The sequence below is a fragment of the Nothobranchius furzeri genome, chromosome 17, assembly GCF_043380555.1.
Source record: "Nothobranchius furzeri strain GRZ-AD chromosome 17, NfurGRZ-RIMD1, whole genome shotgun sequence".
In the NCBI taxonomy this organism is placed as follows: Eukaryota; Metazoa; Chordata; class Actinopteri; order Cyprinodontiformes; family Nothobranchiidae; genus Nothobranchius; species Nothobranchius furzeri.
The window spans coordinates 25,689,941-25,713,616 of NC_091757.1; the positions used below are offsets into that span (position 1 = coordinate 25,689,941).

A 23,676-nucleotide genomic window follows, 5' to 3' on the forward strand; every position below is an offset into this window, starting at 1 on the left:
GACCAGGACATATCATTCAAATCCCACGTTAAACAGGTTTGTAGGATTTCCTTTTTTCCACCTTTGGAATATTGCTAAGATTAGAAGCATCCTTTCCAGGAGTGATACTGAAAAACTAGTTCATGCATGTATTACATCAAGACTGGATTACTGTAATTCATTACTTTCAAGAAGTCCACAGAATGTAGTTAAAAGTCTTCAGCTTGTCCAAAATGCTGCAGCTAGAGTTCTGATGAGAATTAAAAAGAGAGATCATATCTCTCCTGTCTTAGCTTCCCTACATTGGCTGCCTGTTAAATTCAGAATAGATTTTAAGATCCTCCTTCTCACATATAAAGCTCTTAATAATCAATCTCCATCATACATCAGTGATCTGATTGTTCCTTACGTTCCTAACCGAGCACTTCGCTCTCAGACTGCAGGTTTACTGGTGGTTCCCAGAATATCTAAAAATAGGATGGGAGGCAGATCTTTTAGTTATCAGGCTCCTCTCCTGTGGAACCAGCTCCCGGCTTTAGTCCGTGAGGCAGACACTTTGTCTACTTTTAAGAATAGGCTTAAAACATTTTTATTTGATAGGGCCTATGGTTAAAATCTGATATTAGCCTAAATCTGGACAAGTGGGGGAATAGAGGGAGGTGGAGTGTACAGTCGGTAAAGATGGATCTCCCTTGCCCTGACTCCAACATGCCTCCATCTAAAGGTTAGGTTATCCAGAGTTATCTCTGTAGTTATGCTGCTATAGGCTTAGACTGCTGGAGGATACACTGACCACTTTCCACACTAAACTACTTTCTTCTACAATCTGCTCTTTAACTGTATTATTTTCTGCAATTTCAGCTGTTAACTTTATTTTTTCTCTAAGTGTTTTCTCCCCAGAAGAAGCTACAACGATGTTCTGCTGAGCTGTGGTAGCTTCATGGAGGGGGCCATCAGCTTGAACACTGTTGCTAACCACTTAAATAGTATCCCTCTCCTGATAACATTTCACTTTCTTTGACATTGGATGTGCTACTACTAGTTTACCTGTTTAATTATAGATTCACTAGGATAAATACAATAAAGTTTATCTCTCACCAAATAGAATATTTACTAAGACATCACAATATAACTATAGACACATTACTTTGTCTTGTGTGTGTATGTGTGTGTGTGTGTGTGCGCATGCGTGCGTGCATGCGTGCGTGTGTGTGTGTGTGTGTGTGTGTGTGTGTGTGTGTGTGTGTGTGTGTGTGTGTGTGTGTGTGTGTGTGTGTGTGTGCTCTGTCTTCTCCATCCCCAGTGAGTCGTGGAGGATGGCTGCTTATACTGAGCCAGGATTCTCTGGAGGTTTCTTCCTGTTAAAAGGGAGTTTTCTATCGCGTCATACCCGTGTCACAACCCGTGCACGCGCATTGGGTCCACAGCGCGCGTGTGAACGGGACTCGCGCGCGTGTGAACGGGACTCGCGAGCGAAAATATACATGGCGAGAGGTCATTTGTGCACAGAGAGGGAGCAAACTGTGTCTGTGAGCGCACAAGGATGTGCACAAGTGACAAACCTGCGTGCGCGCGTTGTCAACGAGCACACGGCAGAGGAAAACGTGCGCGCGCGGCAGCCTCTGTGCGCGCTCGGCAGCCTCTCTGCGCGCTCGGTTTCTGACTCCTGCTCGCTCGGCTGTAAGGGCTTTTGGCACTCTGGAGGCGTGGCCTGTGGCAGATCTTGTCTGTCCTCTGATTGGTTAGTTCACCCCGCACTTTACTCTCTATCTATATAAAAAAGTCTGATGTTCAGTAGTTGCTGGCATAGCTCAGCTGGGAGAGCGGGTGACTCTCGCCCGGGAGGATCCAGGTTCGAGTCCGGGCAAGGAAAATGTAGTAGACGTCATGCTAATTTTTCTTAATTTCAGGTATTTTACAGTTGTGACCGTTCAACTGTCATTAAACGTCCGAATGTTTGCTGGGCAGTGTTTTAAAAAGTGCACATAAGCTAGATGGTTTTAACCATATAAAATTACATTTTTTGTGATACTGGAAAAATACATACTGAAATAAAACTACTGATTGAAAACTTTATGACTGTGGTTGTACAATATATGACTCACTAATACACTGCAAACTCCCTTAGAGTGGGGCTTCCAGAGAGAGAGAGAGAGAGAGAGAAAAGTTCTTGCCTCATTAATGAATTGTTTATTTTTTTCAGTATTTAATTGACAAATTATCCTTTCAAATAATTAATTGATGAGTTACATAATTGTCCATTTCATAAAGAAACTGCATATCAAGCTTTCATTCAGATGACCTTCAACAGTGCTGCACCCTGCTGAGGGACATCCGAGTAAAACCTTGAGATGGCCATTTTCTGTTCACTAACTTGCTTTAGTAAATCCTTACTTTTGTTAAATAAATCAGTTGTTGAACCCCCACTCCTCTGTTTGGTCTCCTTTCTTATTACAGCCCACCACTTCCAGTCTGGGTTGTAACAATCTGCAGACAGATTTCTGAGTATCTCCTCCTTTACACAGATCCTCACTGAGCCATGTACTGTGAACAAATAGTTTCTCCATGATATTATCCAGCAAGGTCCCGTTTTTGTCAAAACAAGGGTGAGGTAATGAAAAAATAGAAATATTTCATTAAATTAACATTTAAATTATTTATATGCATCATTAAAATAAAATAAAATAAAAAAACATGTTTTGAAATATATAAAGTGCACCAAACTTGACTCAGTCCATTCAACAATTCTAAATGGACAATTATGTAACTCATCAATTAATTATTTGAAAGGATAATTTGTCAATTAAATACTGAAAAAAATAAACAATTCATTAATGAGGCAAGAACTTCTCTCTCTCTCTCTCTCTCTCTCTCTCTCTCTCTCTCTCTCTCTCTCTCTCTCTCTCTCTTCTCTCTCTCTCTCTCTCTCTCTCTCTCTCTCTGGAAGCCCCACTCTAACCCCCAAATTCCACTACCTCCGCTCCGCTCCGCTCCGCTCCGGTCCGCCCCCGCCCTCCGCAGCCGCTCGCTTCCGAACTCAATTTTTACTGGTACCCGCTCTACAACGGCTCCGCTCCGGTGTGGAGACCTGAGGTGGGCAAACAGGCATGCGCGGGACTTTCGAGATCTTGCGATACAGTCCGAGCAATAAACGCGGAAGTTAGATCCAAACACCCGTTGTGTGGGAGAAGCATCGAAATGAACTGTTTAATCTGCCCATCATTTGTGTTGAGAGATCAGCAGTGTTTGGATCAACAAAGTGTGACTACTTTGATAGTGGAAACTGTATTTATGGCTTAATTTTGTGCATTTAAACTTCAGCCGCCATTGATAGTGGTTAAAAGTTGTTAAATCTGTGCATATGAAACAAAAAACGCCTTTTGTTTATCGATTTATTGTGAAATACGGAAATTGTGCTTGCTCCTTTTCCTGTTGGCCCGTTGTGATTTCTGTCCATTTACTGCGGAGGTGCTCCGGCGTCCGGCGAAAATAGGATCGATTCTATTTTTGCCGGACGCCGGAACAGAGGGCGGCGCACGGCGCCGCACTGCCGGAGCACGGCCGCAGTAGTGGAATTACTCTGATTGACTACAACGGGACCGATTTTGCTCCGGCGTTCGTGTCGGAGCGGAGCGCAGCGGAGCGGAGGTAGTGGAATTTGGGGGTAAGGGAGTTTGCAGTGTATTAGTGAGTCATATATTGTACAACCACAGTCATAAAGTTTTCAATCAGTAGTTTTATTTCAGTATGTATTTTTCCAGTATCACAAAAAATGTAATTTTATATGGTTAAAACCATCTAGCTTATGTGCACTTTTTAAAACACTGCCCAGCAAACATTCGGACGTTTAATGACAGTTGAACGGTCACAACTGTAAAATACCTGAAATTAAGAAAAATTAACATGACGTCTACTACATTTTCCTTGCCCGGACTCGAACCTGGATCATCCGGGGAGAGAGTCACCCGCTCTCCCAGCTGAGCTATGCCAGCAACTACTGAACATCAGACTTTTTTATATAGATAGAGGGTAAAGTGCGGGGTGAACTAACCAATCAGAGGACAGACAAGATCTGCCACAGGCCACGCCTCCAGAGTGCCAAAAGCCCTTACAGCCGAGCGAGCAGGAGTCAGAAACCGAGCGCGCAGAGAGGCTGCCGAGCGCGCACAGAGGCTGCCGCGCGCGCACGTTTTCCTCTGCCGTGTGCTCGTTGACAACGCGCGCACGCAGGTTTGTCACTTGTGCACATCCTTGTGCGCTCACAGACACAGTTTGCTCCCTCTCTGTGCACAAATGACCTCTCGCCATGTATATTTTCGCTCGCGAGTCCCGTTCACACGCGCGCGAGTCCCGTTCACACGCGCGCTGCCATGTATATTTGCGCTCGCGAGTCCCGTTCACACGCGCGCTGTGGACCCAATGCGCGTGCACGGGTTGTGGCACGCTTTAAACGCCATAGTTTTCCTCTCCACTGTCGCTGCATGCTTGCTTAGTATGAGGATTGCTGTAAGGACTCTGACACTAGTCAGTGACTTGATGCAATTTGCTGGGTTCCTTATAAAGGAAACCTTTTTACTGATTGGCTTAATGACCTGACCTGTATTGGAATGTTTACTATGTGAGGTGCCTCTTGTTGTGATTTGGCGTTTTATAATTAAACTTGAACAGAATTGAATGCATGAGTAGAACATGCTAACTCCACACATGCACAGGGATCACACATGTTCACCTTCATTTTAACCATTAGGTCTTCAAGCCAAAGGTGTATTAGGCAGTTAAAGTATACTTTAATGTTGCACCTCAGTTTGCTGGATGTAGCTCCACCTGTGCAGAGCAGCCTCCACCCAGGTAGAGATATTATTCTAAAGTCAAACCACTAGAGGACAGAAGCTCTCCATGGAAACCAGCTGGAATGAAGATGAGAGCTGATTACCTTTGTGGCGTTACTTAATCGTTCTGATTTTTCTCTCATTTTGACAGAAAATGTCATTTTCAGATGGTACGCTGCTTTTTGTTTGTTTTTCTCTTCTGCTTCCACGCTATTGACGTGTAGACTGTATAGATCCATACAGCGACTGCCTCATGTGAAGAGCTGCGTTCCTCTCAGCACTTTGCCTTCCTTCTCCCACCCACACCCCCAGCCTCTTAGTGTTCCAAGGCCACCTCAACGCAGACTCAATGGATGAGAAGCACTCTGAAAAACGGCGGCTATACTCATGCACAAACCTCCCGCGCTCTGCTCCCAGCTCCGTCTCCAAGGCTCAGCTCTCAGATGGGCACACTGAAATCAGAATGCATTTTTTAAACAAACAATAGGAACATCCCTGAGGGATGCATTCTAGACCTATCTGCTGAGCTTTGTGTTTCCTCCTCAGCTAATCTGTGTCAACTCCGACAAACAGGAACAGAAATAAAAGCCTGTTCTCATTGTGTGGCGATGAATGATGATTTTGAAGAGTCCTTTGCTTTGATGAGTGTGTGGAGCACGGCTGTGTGGGCGAGTGCCGCTGACACACTGCTGCTCTGTGGCTTTTAGGTGGTGAACGGCCCCATGGATGTTGTCAAGAGCATTGACCAAATGGTGACCCGTTTGAGCTCTCGTCTGACGGCAGAGACCGACCACCTGACCATTCAGAGTCCCAACATCAGTGAGTCACACGAATACAAAACACAGAAACACAGAGAAGGAATTTTGCTCCAAAAAGGTGAACCTCAGTTTTTAGATCATGAATCTTTAAAAATAACAGAAATCTAATTATATAACTGCTGACCTCTAAAGCTGACATTCTCTGGAGACAGGATGTACAGTAGTATCACAACCAGGACAGGACGTGGTCTTTTCATGATGCTCCATCGCCCGACTCAGTGGGCTCTAACACATCAGACACATTTTAAGCCGACTTTGGATGGTTTTTGATTCTGTAAACCTGAAGAGACAAACACAGAAACCAGAGACAGGAGTTAGATCTGCATGGAGAATCAACTAGTCTGGTTTCAGCTGGTCAGAATGATTAAAACCTTCTGAGTGATGAACTGCTTCTGTCCCAAGGGCGTGCTAGTCTGGTTCAAACAGGTCACATCCTTTCATCTCTTATTGAACCATCTTTTCTTTACTTAGGCTGCATGTTTGCTGCGTAACCATGGAGATTTTTACATCCAGAATAACTTCTCTTTAAAGGATGCACATAATTTTCTCCACTATGTCTCAAAGATCTTCAGTGAGCTTTGTTGCCTGTAGCTCTGAAACAATCTGTTGTCATCTTGGAAAATGTTCTCGAGTAACAGGAGAAACATCAGGTTTCAGCTGGATTCACGAAGGCTTCACAGAGTTGCATTAGAGTCATTGTTAGAAAATGCGTTATAAAACACTCTCGGGTGGCTGTAGCCCATGAAGAGCTGATGTCAGGCCCCTTTGGGAGGTGGGGATCAGGCACCAGTGCTGCTGGCTGGGTTGTGTTAGTCCTGCACCAGAACAGCATTATTGAAAGCAGAATGGTTCCAGGTTGTGCTGCAGCATAACAACATGGATAAAGACTGGGTCTTTATTTTAAATGGCTTTACTGGTAAAGTACTGAGCAAACTGCCCTCACACCTAACTAACAGGAACAAATTCATCAGACCCACCTTGAACCTTGCCGGCTGAATTGGATTAATGTGTAAAGAAATCTAAGTCTCCATTTTATCTTTTCATCCATCAGAAGGCTTCCTAGCCTTTCCTCTGTGATGTTGAAATGAACTAAGTCTGTGTTATTACTGCGATTTACCACACTGCTGTAGAATATTGTGCAGATGTAAATGCTGCTGTGTCGTCACGAACCCAAAACCCTGCTTTAGACACAAACTCATTCAGGAATCAACAGTCCCATAAACATCTGAAGGTCCTTGTTTTTTTCTGGTTTCCTCTGTTTTAAACAAGCCTCCATGTTGGTGGCAGGGTTTGCCGAGACTTTCCATTCAAAGTGTATTTCTAGGCAGATTTTTTTTTACCAAACACGTCCACGAACCTCCAACAGTGTTCAGTAACGCTTCCACCTCGCATTCATGAGTGGTGGAAAAAAACCAGAGGAGATTCCTGAAGCTGATTGAGGGACATGCCAAAGTTACTATAGCAACACCGTCTCCGCATCGGTGATCAGTTCTGGGTAATGTTTAGACACCTGGTAAAGTAAATAATACAAGACAAGAGCCTAATTTTCATTAACGTAAATCATCATTATGCATCGTGATAAAATCCTGGTCATGTCATTACAACCTTTAATGTGCTTAACCTTTGACCTTTAAACAGAGTACATGTAAACATTTCCAGGAGTGGAGGTGCAGCACCAGAAGCTGGAGGATGAATCTAAAGGATCGAGCTTCTGCGGCCCCGAGACAGAGAAACACGCCGGTCTGGACTGCATCTCAGTCCCACACCAGAAGATTCAGGATCTCCATAACAACGGTACCAGCGTCTTCTCTCACACGCTCTTCCAGTATTTATTTACCGTGAATGCAGAGGGCCGTGTTGTAGCTTCAGAGTGGTGAGTGTGTAGCGTTTACACTCCCAAGGTCCCACAGCAGAGCAGCATTGTCGGGCTTTGCAGCTCAAGCGACGCCTGGAGAAGTGACTTTTCATGAAGCTGTTTGCTCTGACTGTCTGATTTCTCCGATGCTGCTGCTGTTCTGAACGTGCAGGCTTCTACAAGCTCACCTTGGTCAACACTTGGTACGGCTCTCTGAGACCTCTTCTCAGTCTGGAGGAGAACATCACCTTGGAGCCCACGGTCACTGACGGTAGCCAGAGGTAAAACTCACACGCAGAGCGGAGCCAGCAGATGAGCTTCTGGTTGTTGAACACGTGGATTTGTTTCATTTTGTTTTAGAAAACAAGGCTGATGTTTGAAGTAGGGATAGACCGATGTATCAGTCCATCGGGCCAAAATTCACACGGGCTGATTCTATATTAAAGACTATTATAAGTCAGGCACATCCACAGACACCCAGATAGGATGCTGCTGCTGTTTCTGGTTGACGTGGAAGCGAGTAACGTGTTTCAGCAGGCTGCTTTTGCTGTTTCAGAACAGTTTATCATTTAATTTTATATTTTTATTACAATTCTAAAGTTGTATTTATTTTTATTTCAATGCAAAGTTATGTTCCTGAAAGAAATGTACTAATTAAATGACTTTTCTTTTCAATTACCTGTTTTTATATTTAATACTTGGTCACTTTTGTTGGGTTAAATGTTTGATTTGAATTCAGTGTTTTAACATCAGAACGGCAGTAATTCATCTACTGTTTTAGAGTCTTGCTGTTTCTATGTTTTTAAGTAGAAAAACAGCAAAATGACACAAAACAATCTGTTTGTCTCTCTCATGACGTGGTGACATCCCATAATAGTATGAAGAAAGTAAACCAGTAGCTAACCAGTAAACCTTCATCTTTAAGTCCTGATGAGCCGATCTGTCGTTGACTGATCATCTGCTCGGATGGATGTGACCCATACCCTTCCACCACCAGGTACCTGGGCACCGTCCTGGGCTCGTCTGTCATCTCCAGCACGGTGCTGGGAGACAACCAGCCCGTCAGCACCGAGGTCCAGATCCAGCTCCAGCACAGAGTCCAGGTCTACACAGTCTCTTTTCTCTGTAGAGTGGAGCTTGTGAGTGGAATACATTCATCATGAAGTCTGTTTTCAACAGTTCTCCAAGGATACCATGTATGATCCAGTGTGTGCCTTTTGGGATTTTAATCTCAGGTGAGAAGTGAAGATACTTCATTTGGGTTCTCTGTGATGTGGAAACGAGGCTGAAGAATGTTTTGCTTCCTGGTAGTCTTATGTGTGTGTAGACCTGAGTTGTGTGCTGTGTGTGTGTAACCAGTCCAGAGGCTGGTGGGTGGTGGAACACCAAAGGCTGTGAGGTGGTGTCCAAACACCAGGCATTCACGGTGTGCTACTGCAACCACACCACCAACTTCGCCTTGCTGCTGCAGGTTTATGAAACTCAGGTAAGGTCTTCTGTTCAGGCGTTGTTTGTGTGTGTTTTCATCAGCAGCGTGTGTGCAGCTCTTTGTGTGTTTCTCTGTGTCAGAGGAGCCCGGAGAACGAAAAAGCTCTGCAGGTTCTGACGTTCATTGGCTGTGGAGTGTCTCTGTGTGGCCTCCTCTTCACCTTCATTCTCTTCGTTGCTGTGGGGTGAGTCATGAAAACATCAAGGGTGAAAATTATTTGATAAATTCCTCACTTATAAAAAATCTGCGTCTCTCTGTGGAGAAACATTTTCTGATTAAACTGCAAAGACCCTCACTCACACAGTGTTGTGTGTGCTCTGCCTGTAGAGTTCCCAAGTCCGATCGTACCACTGTTCATAAGAACCTGATTGGTGCTCTGGGCGTAGCTGAGCTGCTGCTGATGTGCAGTGACTGGGCTGCTGAGAACCAGGTGGGTCCACAACACGATGTTGGAATCTAAACTTAGAACAACAAACATTTGAACTATTCAAAGGACCAGTGAGGCAACAAGACCCTTAGTGGGACACTGATCAGCCATAATATTATGACTACCGACGCATGAACAGACTCCATATGGGTTGACCAGGATCACTGATTCTCTAAGTCAGAGGCCTCCAACTCTGACCCTCAAGGGCCATGTTCCATGCATGCATCCAGCATGTTTTTGTTGTTTCCCTGATTTTAGTCAGCAGGTGATCAACAGGCCAAACCGTGGATTCAGCCATTGAATAAATGGTGCTGGAGCAGGGAAACTACTAAAACATGCTGGACAGAGGACCTGACATGGACATGAGTTGGAGACGCTGCTCCATGACTCTGATGTAGAGACTGAACCGCTCTGCTGTGATGAGGATGGAGCTAAGCTCTCTGGTTAGCAGTTCTTGTTTATTCCAATCCTCACCTGTGGAAGAGACGGGATTAAGACTAGGAACAGGCTGCCAACTGCACAGGGTTGTCATGCTCAGCCTGGTCGGACTTCTGAGAAGAGAACAGGTGTCCGATGGCCTGGGTGGGAGGGGACATGGATGACGTTTGTGGCCATGCTGATGAAGTGTGAGGTTGCGGTATCTTCAAGGAGGTGCTGAGGACATCCAGCAATCTTTTCTGCAGTTTTGATGATCCTCTGCAGGACCTTTTATCTGCAGCAGAGCAGCCAGCCAACCACACAGAGGTGTCGTACTGGAGGATGCTTCTGATGGTTGCCTGGTAGAAGGCCACCAACTGCTTTATCTCCAGGTTCTTCCTCCTGATCACCTGGAGGAAGAACAGCATCTGCTGGGGTGTATGACCAGGCGAGGTCCTTAGAGACATGGATGTCCCGGAGTTTAAATGACTGCACTTGCGCCACTTCTGTGTTCTTGATGAAGATGTCGGTAGATCAGTGTTGTGTTTTTTCCTGAAGTCCAGTAAGATTTATTTTGTTTTTAATGTGTTTAGGTTGTTTGCAGAGCTCCACGTTGATAGATTCTGGACCTCGTCTCGGTAAAGAGACTCATCATCTGAGATTAGTCCAATGATGGTTGTGTCATCTGCAAATTCAATGACGTGTTTGTGAAGTGAGCTTGTGTGCAGTCATGGGTGTACAGAGAGAAGAGGATGGGGTCTCAACACACAGCCCTGTGGAGAGGTGGTGCAGAGAGTGATGGAGCAGGAGGTGTAGGAGCAAGTTTTGTCTCTCTGTGTTCATTTGGTGAGGAAGTCTTTGACCCAGAAGCAAGTGTGGGAGGGCATACCCCAGACCAAGATGGTGTTGAATGCAGCGCTGATGTCAACAAAGCGCATCCTCACATAGCCCTAACCCTGTTGGCTCTGTCGGTGAACTGATGAGGATCGAGTGAGGGACAGAGACTGGCTTTGATGTGGTGAAGGACCAGTCTCTCAAAGCACTTCATTATTATGGGATTGTAGGTCAGTTGAGGCTGACTTTTTTTGGGGACCATGATGATGATGGCTGACTTCAGGCAGGGTGGGTCAGCTGCTTGAGCGAGAGAGATGTTGAAGATGTGAGAGAGTACTCCGGCCAGCACCTGAATGGAGCACTGTGCTGGAAAACCCACCTGGACCGGTGGCCTTTTTTAAGTTTACTGACCTCAGCGCATGTCTCACTTCATGTTCCAGTAGAATGAGAGGAGAGGTGTCAGATTTGAGGGGGGAGGCTGATGTGTTTCAGGCATGTGCTTTTGCCAAGAGGCCCCCAGGTTGACCCAGTTGATGCTGGAGGGATTATAATTCTGCCATTAGTGAAGATAATAGGGTTAATCGGCAGAGCTGGAAGAGGCTGACGAATGCAAGTGTGCAACAGGGGTTTCTACCAACGAGGCATCAAAAGCACCCTGACCCGCCCCCACATTTCGTTTAATTTCACTTTATCTATAAAGCCCCTTCTGCAGCCTTATTGAATGGCCAAAGTGCTGGACAGTGCTGCAATCAACAAGTACAAGTAAAACAGTATAAAACAGCTGGAAAACATGTAAAGCCTAATAAAAAAGAACACATTACACGCAGGACAATGAAGCCACACGGCTACATCTGCTGCTGGAAAGCCATGACCAAAAAATGCATCTTCAGACAACACTTAGAAACCAGCAAGGAAGGCGACTGGCGCACGGTTAGAGGCAGTTCAGTCGTGGTACCATGGCTGCATGGTTGGGATTGGGCATTTGTCCTGCATGCAATCTCCGGTGGACAGATGATAGTTGGGCCCTGACTTCCTGCACTGGAGGAAATCTAAAGCCCTTGGCCAGAGCTTCAGGAGAGCAGCCACTTGTAAGGATTTCACTCACTTCTGGGAAACACTAAAGTCAAATCAAATCAAATCAACTTTATTTATATAGCACTTTTCATACAAAAAAAATGCAACTCAAAGTGCTTTACAGATTAAAATGGCCCCATAGATCCCACATTCCCATCCCAGCCCCCCTCCCCAAGTATAAAACAATTAAAAATTACAGTTCCCCTCCCGCACCCAACTTTCAAAAGTGGACATACAATCACCCGCACACTCGTCCATGCACACACACACACACGCACACACACATACTCGTGAACACCAGAGTAAACAATAGGCTGAGTTCAGATGGGTCAGGTAATGAACGACACATCATCAGCGGAGCCATCTGCCCTGGCAGCAACAGATCCACGGCAGCAGCCAAGACACCGGCCCATGACGCCCAGTGGCGTAGGGCAGAAACCCCCACCAGTGCCTGGGCACTACCCGGGTAGCGCCCCGGCCGCCGCCCCCCCTGACCACCGGCCCCAAGGCAGAGGGCTCCGCAGAGGAAACACTGGAGGATTTAAGATATATAACATATAAAATAATAAAAGCTAATAATGATAAAAAGTAACTGATAAAAAGTGATTATAAAGATAGTAAAAGAAAACATAATCATATAAAAACACTAAGATGTATATAAAATGATAAAAATAATAAAAGAGATAAATATGTACTTATAGATAAATAGTGATCAGTTAAAAGCTAAGCTAAAAAGGTGGGTCTTGAGCCTATTCTTAAAAGCCTGGACATTCCCTTCGGCCCTGAGGTCCTCCGGCAGCCCGTTCCAAAGGCGAGGGCCGTAATACTTGAAGGACGCCTCGCCGTGGGTGTGAGTCTTAACTTTAGGGATAACTAGGAGACGACTGCCAGAGGAGCGCAGAGACCGCGAGGGTTTATACAGTAAAAGCAGTTCTGAAAGATAAGGAGGCCCAAGACCATTAAGACACTTAAAAACCATTAAAAGAACCTTAAAATCAATCCTGAAACATACGGGGAGCCAGTGCAGTCATTTTAAAACCGGAGTGATGTGCTCCCGCTTCCTGGTCTTCATCAGGACACGTGCTGCTGAGTTTTGTAAAAGTTGTAAACCTGAGATGCTCTTTTTGGGAAGACCAGAAAGCAGGGCATTGCAGTAATCAATTCTACTGGTTATAAAAGCATGCACTAGCGTCTCCGTATTGGCCCGAGAGAGAATGGGTCGGACTCTGGCGATATTCTTAAGATGGTAAAAACCTATTTTTGTGATGTTTTTAATGTGGGGGATAAAAGTCAGCTCAGAGTCGAAAATAACGCCCAGATTCTTCACTTGTAGTGACTAAAGCTCTCCTTACTCACAGCAACAGACTCAGGAACAGCTTTTATCCCCAAACCAAAACCCAAACATCTTCATCTGTGAAAGAGTCATGCATGTGTATGTCTGGATGTTTTATTTTAATGCTAAAAAGAGAAAGCGGGTCAGAGCTGCTCACCCACAGGAATTCCATTCTTTTCTGGTCTATCCCTTCAGGCAGCATGCTTCGTGGTGACTGCTCTACTTCATCTCTTCTTCATGGCTTCCTTCTCATGGATGCTGGTGGAGGGTCTTCTTCTTTGGAGCAAAGTGGTTTCTGTCAACATCAGCGAGGACCGCAGGATGAAGCTCTACTATGTCATTGGCTGGGGTAAGGAAAATCTCATTTTACCAACTGGTTGTGCTTTAAAAGGCAAAAGAATTGCAATGACTGGAGAACAATGCATTAGGTTGCTGTCTTTACCCTGGGATGTCCTCTCACCGGCACTATCCTTTACACATCAGGAATGTGAGGAGGATGCATCGTTGTAGTTTCTGGGTTCATATGGTGAACTCTCTCTAAGGCCCGGTTCACACAGCACCATTTTAAATTGTCCGACGTGCGGAGGTTAACAGGGTCTTAGCTAGTTCCACTGCTCGACGGACGGGTGACGTTGCTGCCCTCTGTTCCACGGTGAGGAGAGCACAGGCAAGTTAGATTATTTTAATCTGGGGCATCTGAAAGTAGAGTACTGTAACCTTCACTCTCATAGCTGATATTTGTACTTCTACTCCTTACATTTTAAAAGCATTATCATTGCTCCTTTTTTATTTTGGCTTGTCATTGTTTAGAAAGACATTGAGACAAACACCTGATTACTCGTGCCATCTGGATGGAGAGCATCTGATCCTGGTTGGATATTTTAAGTGTCTATCATTCTTACACCCTATTAGTTTGTGCATGATCCTTTTCATGCCATTAATGAAACAAAGCATTGTTGACAGATTTAGTGAATGCTGTGTATAGAAAACCCCACAATGCTAATTGTTGCTCAGATAACAGTTTTCCTGTCCAGGTTCATCACCTGCTGTCTTCAGAGATTCTTGCAGCGGCTGGATGAACATTTACAATAAAGGTTATTGACAACCTGCCTCTGAAGATTAAACATATGCATCTTTACAATACTTACAGGCAACAAATCAAGACAGCTTCCATCCATGTGTTACAGTTTTTTTTTCAATTGCTAAAACGCGTTTTTCAAAACTGTACGTTTCTTTCAAAACTGCACACACAAAACCCCAAACATAGCACACAAATTCCTAAACCGTGGCTTCCCTTTGCAACAAAACCCTGCCACCACATATCGTAACATGTTCCCAAAATGGAACACGTGTTTTCATTTGGTAAACACAGCCACATTTTCACATGACACACACACATACCATTCATTGCTTAAACACAAGTAGCCTTTGGGTGAACACTACCAAGCATTAGGTACACTGAAGAGCAAAACTGAAAACACAATTGTCTAAATGGAACACAATGAATTACACACTGAATGTATGACAATGCCCACTTTTCTCTGAGATAAACATTAGACATCACACAAATTTTGAGACAAAACATCTTATTTTTACGGTTAACCCCCCCACCCCCCCCCCCCACCCCCCCCCCACCCCCCCACCCACCCCAAGCATAATCATGGGGCATCATGCCGCCGGTCTCTGTCTGGCCAGAGGGCCTCAACAACATCACAAGCGATGTCCTCCTGGTCCAAACAGCGCTGGAAGTACTGCCTCGAGTGCCTCATGACGCCCTGACAGGCCTCAAAGGCCACATCTCTACAAGGCTCCTCCATGGCTTGAAGCAGTGGGACCTTGCTTTGTGGATTCCTTTCGTACAACTTCCACCTCCAGGCTGAGAAAAACTCCTCAATGGGATTGAGAAAGGGGGAATAAGGTGGAAGGTATAAAATGGAAAACCATGGGTGGTCCTGAAACCACTCATGCACCTGGGTAGCCTTGTGGAAACTTACTTTTATGCTGCAGTCCCTGATTGCAAACTGCTCGCCAGACCCGAAAGTTTAGAGATTTGAATATTTGTGTGTTGTTGATTGAAGCTTTGAGAATTTATGTGGAAAGTGTGTGTAAACCTAAAAATTGTGTGCTGTGTCTTGACAGCAAGGTAACGTGAAATTGACAGAGTGTAAAGGAGGAAAATCAGAGTTCTAATATGATAAGGAAATCTTAAGTAGTGATAAATTGAGTCAAGCAATTGGGAACAGAAGTAGAGGTTGTGAAAATTGTGCCTCATTTTTGCTTTTTGAGTTTTAGCAATCGAAAAAAACTGTAATGCCCAGAAGTCCACATACAAATGAAACTGGAAACATTAGAATCTGGTGTAAAAGTTCAGTTATGTCAGTAATCCAGCTCAGACTGAGAGACCATCTAAAGCACATGTGTCAGACACAAGGCCCGCAGGAAGCGCCCCCTCCTTTGTGTTTTTTCCAGCGTCTGCTGCCGGTGTCTGCATCTCCGCTGTCTCGGACAAACTAATCACTCCTCTCACTCAGCGCCGAGTTCACTCAGCTATTTTCTGATGTTGAAGCCCAGAAACAGAGATTTTAAACGCTCAGTAATGTGTTCACGACTGAAAGAGAAAGTTTTCCAACTAACGTCCAGACAGAGCTGATATAACTCCAGCGAGCAGCGACACGCTCAAACCAGCACGGCTCTGTGGTTGCTGTCGTTGTTTCCCTCCCCGACACACAACAACGTGGTCAAGCTGCTCAGACATGTTCATCAGCACAAACCTATGTGAGCACCTGTTGTCATCTAATGTTGTCATTATTATGATGAAGATGAACAAAACAACAGGAGTCTCCTCCTCAGCTCAGATCAACCCCATGATGCAGGTATCTGGCTGGGACAGGTGAGCATCACAGTAAACCAGTGGAGCAAACTGAGCTTTAAATATGTTGGTTTTATGCTCTTTTTCTGCTCCAAAACATGAAAGTTAACAGGTGAGATGTTGCATTTTCATTTAAGATCAAATAAAATTTTTATTTTGTTGTTGGCCCGTGAGAAAATATTTAACCTACAGTAAACAGGAAGTGGAAAGGCTGCAGATAGATGAATAAAATAGAAAATCCCTTTATTGTTCCTCAGTGGGGAAAGCTAGACGTCACAGCAGCGATGACACGTATTACAAGAGAAAAAAGGAGAATAAAAAATAAGAAAAATGAATAAACAACAAGAAAACATAAATCCTGAATAGATTTTAAAAATGCTGAATATACCACAAGTAATGAATACCACTGATGCCTTTTATTTAAAACTGACTTGCTCGTGTGTAATTTGGTTATTCCACATTCAGTCTTAATGCAAAAATAAGTTTGTTTCCAAATTTAAAGGTTCAAAATTGCATATATGTTGATAAAGAAAATGTGCAAATTTGCCGTCACTTTTTCAAAAAATATTAAGTTCGGCCCGCGACTCCGTCTCAGAGTTTCATTTTGGCCCCGTGTGAGTATGAGTTTGACACCCCTGATCTAAAAGCTCAGGAACCCTCTGCAGGTATATTCAACCTTTTCACAATATTCTGATCTGAGATTTATAATGTGGGGTTTCATCAGCTGTAAGCCTTAATCATCAGTTATAACTAATAAAGGCTGAAACATCTGGATAAGCATGGAATGAGTCTGTCTCATAGATTAGTTTCACCTTCTAGGTTTAAAATTACTGACATAAAGGAACTTTTGTACCATATTCTAATTTTTCCTATTTTACATGTAAGGTTCATAGAGAGGTCCTTCACTGAGAAACCATTACTTATTATTTTAGGAAAGGACCAGTCACTCTGAAAATAGTCTCCTACACCTATCTCCTGCAGTAGCTTCTGATAGAAAATAGATGACAAAACAAGGATTAGAAAATTCTGACAGATCTACGTATAGGGCTGAACGATTCTGGAAAATAATCTAATTGCGGTTTATTTTCTTTAATATTGCAAATGCGATTTAATTCACGATTATTTTCTCAAGGGGTTTTTTCTCATATTTTTCAACTAACCGAAGTAAAAAATCTATGTAACTTGTAATGAATATAAACAAGTTTATGTATCTACATATTTATCTACATATCATATCAACAAGTTTATTTGTCTACACATACATAAACACTCACAAGTAAAGACAAAATGTTGTATTTGAAGGTGCGAAGCTCTGCAGCCAGGAGCACATCCCTTGAAGGAGCCTAGGTATTAGCATCAACTGTGAAAATGTATTTGTAGGAAAGAAGTGTGTCCCATTTATTGAAGTCTTTTGTGTTTAGAGTTTTTGACGCTTTGTCCGTGCAGAGCTTCCGTAGTTCAGTTACGTTCATAGCTGCTAGCCAAAAATCAGTGGAGTTAAAGTCTCTTACGGTTTTCAAGCTTTACTAAAATATCTGTCTGTACTTATTTGATTAACGGCAGTTTTTACTTTTTATTAGACTCCAAATGTAATAATTTGGCATGTTCCTAATTCGTAATTTGTAAGAATTTAATTGGCGATATTAGCATTAGCATCCCTAAGGGTTTTTCCATGTAAATTTGCATTCTGCTAACCACTCGCTCCCAGTCAAATTGCAGACTTTGCGATTATAAAATCTCCTTTTGTCACATCGCAATTTAATTGCATATGCCCTAGTCACTTTCATGGACTTGCGAACAACGTCTCGGCTAGTTGAAGCTAACATTAGCATTAGCAACTCCACAACACTTCTTCAGGCTTGCGTTTTATGTGAAGTTAAAACATCAATATTGCAGAGCAAGCAGAGTCAGTGGTAGAGTTGTGTTGCTGTTAGCCAATCAGAAGCAAGATGTCCAAATATCAGGAAATAAGAGAGCAAATCCTGTCGTCTGAAGCTCTCCTCTTATGTGGCTCACTTCTAATTCCTGAAACAACCACACTGGAGCTTTTTTCCCCAGAATAAAGCATACCAGGCATTAATTCTTACTATAGACCAGATGTCTGATGCAGATGATAGATGCAGATGTATTAAAATATGAATGTATTTGCATTGCACTAAAATGCATTAATAATCAAAAGTCAAACAGCAAGCCTCATGTATAGCCAACATTAACATTTTATATAACTTTAAAGTCATGATGACCTTTAGCAAAGATGCTTGTTAGTGGAGGTGTGGTAGCGCTGTGGCACCGCTGAAGCTTTTGTTTTTGATTTCATTTTTCTTAATTACATTAGTTTTACTTTTATACTTTGTCTTTTAGAAACCAGTACTTTATTACTTTTACTTGAGTAAAAAGGGTAGTGATAGCTGAGGAGGCAGAGGGAGTTGTCCAGTAATCAGAAGGTTGCAGGTTCAATCCTGGCTTTCACCAGAAAATGGTGCTATAGTGTCTTTGGGCAAGACACTTAACCCAGCTTACCTGCTGGTGGTGGTTGGAGGGACCGGTGGCACCATTGTTCAGAAGTCTCACCTCTCTCAGTGTGCCCCAGGGCAGCTGTGGCTCCATCGTAGCTCATCTTCACCAGTGTGTGAATGTGAGTGTGGATTGTGTTGTGAATCGCCTTGGGGGGTTGTAGAACCCTAAGAAGGTTCTATACAAATACAGGACATTTACCATTTACTTGAGTAAAACGCTTGAATTTGTTCTTCGACTTTACGTCTTTTTAAACTCTAGAAACAATACTTCTTTGTTAGTCATGAATGCGATTACGTCTAACAACTTCGGTGTGAGCTGAGTACACCACAGCCATAGTTTTACATTTTAGTTTATCATCTAACATTTGATTCAAAAGAGCTCTGGGGTCTCATTTATCAAACATTGTGTAGAATCCTTACTAAAACCGTAATTAAGCTCAGCAAAATTTTTTACTTATGCCAGGTAGGTTTGTGATCTATCAAACATGGAGTACGCACAGCTGCACGCAATCTCCTCTTCATAAATCGGAGACTATCTTCAAATGTTTCTCAGCTGCTTTTTAGTCACATCCCGCCCTCACCACGCCCCCTTACTGCCATAAATGGTCAATGCAAAGTGCCTTGTGGACCTCGTGCATATACATAAGCCGGCTGTTGCAGCGCTCCGCCAATGACATGGTGACCGTAGATCAAGGCAGATCAAGGAAGCGCAATTTCACAAGCAGAAGTTGAGGTACCTGTGGGTGAGGTGGAAAAATGAAAGGAAGTGCTTTTGCAAAACTAATATGAGAAAATCCACAGAGTGGCACAGCGTTGCTGAAGCCATCAATGTTGTGAATTCTTCAGAGAGATCTGTGGCGGATTTGTAAAAAATGGTCCAATCGGGATTCAATCTACAGACTTCCACGTGAAAGTCACGTACGCTAACCAGTCACCCAGATGGAGATCTCCCTTGTACAAGTAGCCAGGGTGCATGATCAATTGGGTCACAGTGACAGGACACACACTGTCACTATGTGTGCGTGTGGGGGGTCTTGTTCTGTGTGAAAACGAAGCGGTACAAGTGGTAATGCTGCAGGATTTCATAATTGTATCTTCTCAGCAGCAGCACTGCAGGTGCTCTCCATGTCCAACGTGTGCTTAAGCCAGGTCCTTAGTCAACTTAAAGTTGTGCACATTTTTCCGCTAAGTTTTCTTTCATAAATCCCAAAGCTTGCGTGGAAAGTTGCTTACGCAGTTTTCCGACCCCATTTTGTACGTAAGCAAGCTTGATAAATTAGGCCCCTGATCTGTCCATCTAAACCTATAATAAAATAGCTGTTCCTGCATCAGGCAAAAGGAGAATGTTCAATTCTGTAGCAAATGAGAGTGAAACAGCCTCAGAGCTTTAGTGATATACTGGCTGATTAACCACGCAACTGTGTTTTAAAATGGCTGCCACACGTTACTTACGTTGAGTTGACGCGTCGTTTCTGCACGTCCTCCGAAATTAATGTCAGAACGCTGCAATATACGAGTAACCAGTAGGTGGAGTTGACAAAAGGAGCAAGAAACACTCACACTGGTGACCCCGACTCTGGTTTAGTCTTTCACACGGACATCTTTGATACCGCTGCAGTCTTTATCCGTCACAAACTTAAAATGAACCAGTTACTAATCTCTTCTATTGACGCCATTTTTGTTTTGGTTTTATCCACAAACCCAGCCCCTTGTCCAGTCTGAGTAGTCTAGTGTGCCCCCTAGTGGAACACTCCAGTTCTACATGCAGTGCAGTGCCTTGCAGCAGTATGTGAACATACAGTGGGGCAAAAAAGTATTTAGTCAGCCACCGATTGTGCAAGTTCTCCCACTTAAAATGATGACGGAGGTCAGTAATTTTCATCATAGTTACACTTCAACTGTGAGAGACAGAATGTGAAAAAAAATCCATGAATTTACATGGCAGGATTTTTAAAGAATTTATTTGTAAATCAGGGTGGAAAATAAGTATTTGGTCAATTACAAAAATTCAACTCCATACGTTGTAACATAACCTGTGTTGGCAATAACAGAGGTCAAACGATTACTATAGGTCTTTACCAGGTTTGCACACACAGTAGCTGGTATTTTTGCCCATTCCTCCATGCAGTTCTTCTCGAGAGCAGTGATGTTTTGGGGCTGTCGCCGAGCAACACGGACTTTCAACTCCCTCCACAGATTTTCTATGGGGTTGAGGTCTGGAGACTGGCTAGGCCACTCCAGGACTTTCAAATGCTTCTTATGGAGCCACTCCTTTGTTGCCCGGGCGGTGTGTTTGGGATCATTGTCGTGTTGGAAGACCCAGCCACGTTTCATCCTCAAAGCTCTCACTGATGGAAGGAGGTTTTGGCTCAAAATCTCACGATACATGGCCCCATTCATTCTTTCCTTAACACGGATCAGTCGTCCTGTCCCCTTAGCAGAAAAACAGCCCCAAAGCATGATGTTCCCACCCCCATGCTTCACAGAAGGTATGGTGTTCTTGGGATTCAACTCAGTATTCTTCTTCCTCCAAACACGACGAGTTGAGTTTATACCAAAAAGTTCTACTTTGGTTTCATCTGACCACATGACATTCTCCCAATCCTCTGCTGTATCATCCATGTGCTCTCTGGCAAACTTCAGACGGGCCTGGACATGCACTGGCTTCAGCAACGGAACACGTCTGGCACTGCAGGATTTGATTCCCTGCCGTTGTAGTGTGTTACTGATGGTGACCTTTGTTACTGTGGTCCCAGCTCTCTGCAGGTCATTCACCAGGTCCCCCCGTGTGGTTCTGGGGTTCTTGCTCACCGTTCTCATGATCATTTTGACCCCACGGGATGAGATCTTGCGTGGAGCCCCAGATCGAGAGAGATTATCAGTGGTCTTGTATGTCTTCCATTTTCTGATAATTGCTCCCACAGTTGATGTTTTCACACCAAGCTGCTTGCCTATTGTAGATTCACTCTTCCCTGTCTGGTGCAGGTCTACAATTCTTTTCCTGGTGTCCTTCGAAAGCTCTTTGGTCTTGGCAATAGTGGAGTTTGGAGTCTGACTGTCTGAGGCTGTGGACAGGTGTCTTTTATACAGATATGTTCCAACAGGTGCCATTAATACAGGTAACGAGTGGAGGACAGAAAAGCTTCTTAAAGAAGACGTTACAGGTCTGTGAGAGCCAGAGATTTTCCTTGTTTTAAGTGACCAAATACTTATTTTCCACCCTGATTTACAAATAAATTCTTTAAAAATCCTGCCATGTGAATTCATGGAATTTTTTTCACATTCTGTCTCTCACAGTTGAAGTGTACCTATGATGTAAATTACTGACCTCTGTCATCATTTTAAGTGGGAGAACTTGCACAATCGGTGGCTGACTAAATACTTTTTTGCCCCACTGTAGATGCAGCCTGCTGCCTCCGCCAACGCGAGAGTAAACACACGCAAGTATATCACGGACCTTATGATAACACAAACTGTAATATAAAAGGTTTATTTTTTGTTCTATGTTAAGAATAAAATATAATAATAAAGAAAGAACCAAAACATATAATCAGACCCATCAACCTAACAATTGTCTCTTTTATTGTTTATGTTTGTTTGCTTGTTTGAACAATGGATCTGCTGAGGAAAACGATTATTTTTCTGAAATCCTGAAGGCTTTTTCCCAAAAGACATGATAACAATCATCTTTATTGCATGTAAGTCATCAGATTCCTCTTTTATTTACCTCCTGTCTCTCCCTTTGACACCTTTGTCGTTGTCATAAAACATGTCCCCCTCAAACCTCCCCTCCTAGGAGACTAACACCGAGCTCTGACTGGTTGTGATTTAAGGGTTTTCTATTCAGCAGATATTTATTGTCACTTGGTTCTACACAATCTTTTCATTTCTTTACCAAGTGCACCAAACCAGTCATTAAGCTCCTTCTAACTCTGCTGGAGGTAGTTATCTGCTACAGGCTGCTTTTCTCACAGTTTCCATGTGTTTTCTGATCATGGGATCAGTGGATTTTTTCCTTCAGTGTCAGTTTAAATTTGATCATCTCCACTTATGTACCACATGTTAACGTTTCCTGTTTAGACTGGATCTTGCAGTATTAAAAGGATGATGGTGAACCTCGCTAGATTAAAAAGTGCATAAAGAAGCAGTATAAAAGACAAAGCAACAGCCTCATTTAGGTTGTTCTTGTGTGTTTGTGTGATTGATTTTTGTTTTGATCTCGTGGTTTTGTTCTGTTTGAAGAGCTTGTTTTGTTATCTGTCTGTCCTTGAGCATTTTATTTCTGTAGCTGTTTTTGCATCCACAAACAAGACGGCCACAGATGTTGAGATGGTTATGTGCTCAAGCTTAAAGAGATGTTGAGTTCACACACAGGAGGAGGGTCTTAAAGTGGTCTCCAGGTCTGGTCGTCATGGACCAAGATCTGGTTGTTGTCGATGTTTTCCTTTCATCAGACAGGTGTGATTCAATCTATAAGTTCCTACTTGGGTTCTCACGTTATGTAGACACCTCATAACCACCACCATCCACCTATCCATCCATCCACCCAACCTTCCATCCATCTAAACATTCAAAACTTGCATGTTGGTGGCCCTTAAAGGGGCATTATGGAAGTTTGACAGTCAAAACATGTATAGAAATAATAAATGTCTTCTTCATACATTCTCCTGCAATGCCCTGGTCCTGTAGAATGAGCCCTGGCATTTTTACTGTGATTGCCTGTTTTTCTGTAAAATCACAGAAAAAGAGAGCTGCTCGGGTCGAGCAGGCTGCTTCATGCGCGTTCACGCTCAGGCATAGCCCTCTGAACCGTTCTTAACTGGTACAGATACATGTGATGTCACTGGCACGTTAGCTCGCATGGTAAGACGTCTGACTTTTGTGCAGAAGAACCGGGTTTGATTCTGGATGTGAATGTAGTTTATTTAGAGTTTCTTTTTTACATTAATGGTATATTTTTTTTACAGTAAGATGCCAAATTTTTATTTGAGACTCACTGAACGGCATTGAATTCACAGATAAAAAAGATGTGGGTTCAACTTTCATTTTGGAACAATTTTTCAAGCAAGGGAAGGGAATGATCTGAGCATGCAGGAGGACTGACCCATCATAAACCTTTGTCGGCTGTGCTGAAGAGAAAGGTACAGAACCAAATCAATTAATTAGCTGCACATTCTCCTGTCCTCTGTCCTCCGGGCCACACACACACACACACACACACACACACACACACACA

General features: G+C 43.5%; 1 protein-coding gene across 9 annotated transcripts in view; it reads left to right on the forward strand.

Moving 5' to 3' along the window:
- Positions 1-23,676, forward strand: part of adgrd2 (adhesion G protein-coupled receptor D2) — a 104,884-nt gene that overhangs the window by 17,367 nt on the left and 63,841 nt on the right. For 6 of the 9 annotated variants that reach the window (XM_070546328.1, XM_070546332.1, XM_070546329.1 and 3 more), the window contains exons 9-17: positions 5,516-5,627; positions 7,286-7,420; positions 7,654-7,762; positions 8,479-8,584; positions 8,661-8,716; positions 8,841-8,967; positions 9,051-9,154; positions 9,298-9,400; positions 13,251-13,404. In XM_070546328.1, the coding sequence (XP_070402429.1) occupies positions 5,516-5,627; positions 7,286-7,420; positions 7,654-7,762; positions 8,479-8,584; positions 8,661-8,716; positions 8,841-8,967; positions 9,051-9,154; positions 9,298-9,400; positions 13,251-13,404 (1,006 nt within the window). Of the gene's footprint in view, positions 1-5,515; positions 5,628-7,285; positions 7,421-7,653; positions 7,763-8,478; positions 8,585-8,660; positions 8,717-8,840; positions 8,968-9,050; positions 9,155-9,297; positions 9,401-13,250; positions 13,405-21,196; positions 22,139-23,458; positions 23,582-23,676 lie in introns of all 9 variants that reach the window. The other 3 variants (XR_011517062.1, XR_011517060.1, XR_011517061.1) reach the window with 3 other exon arrangements.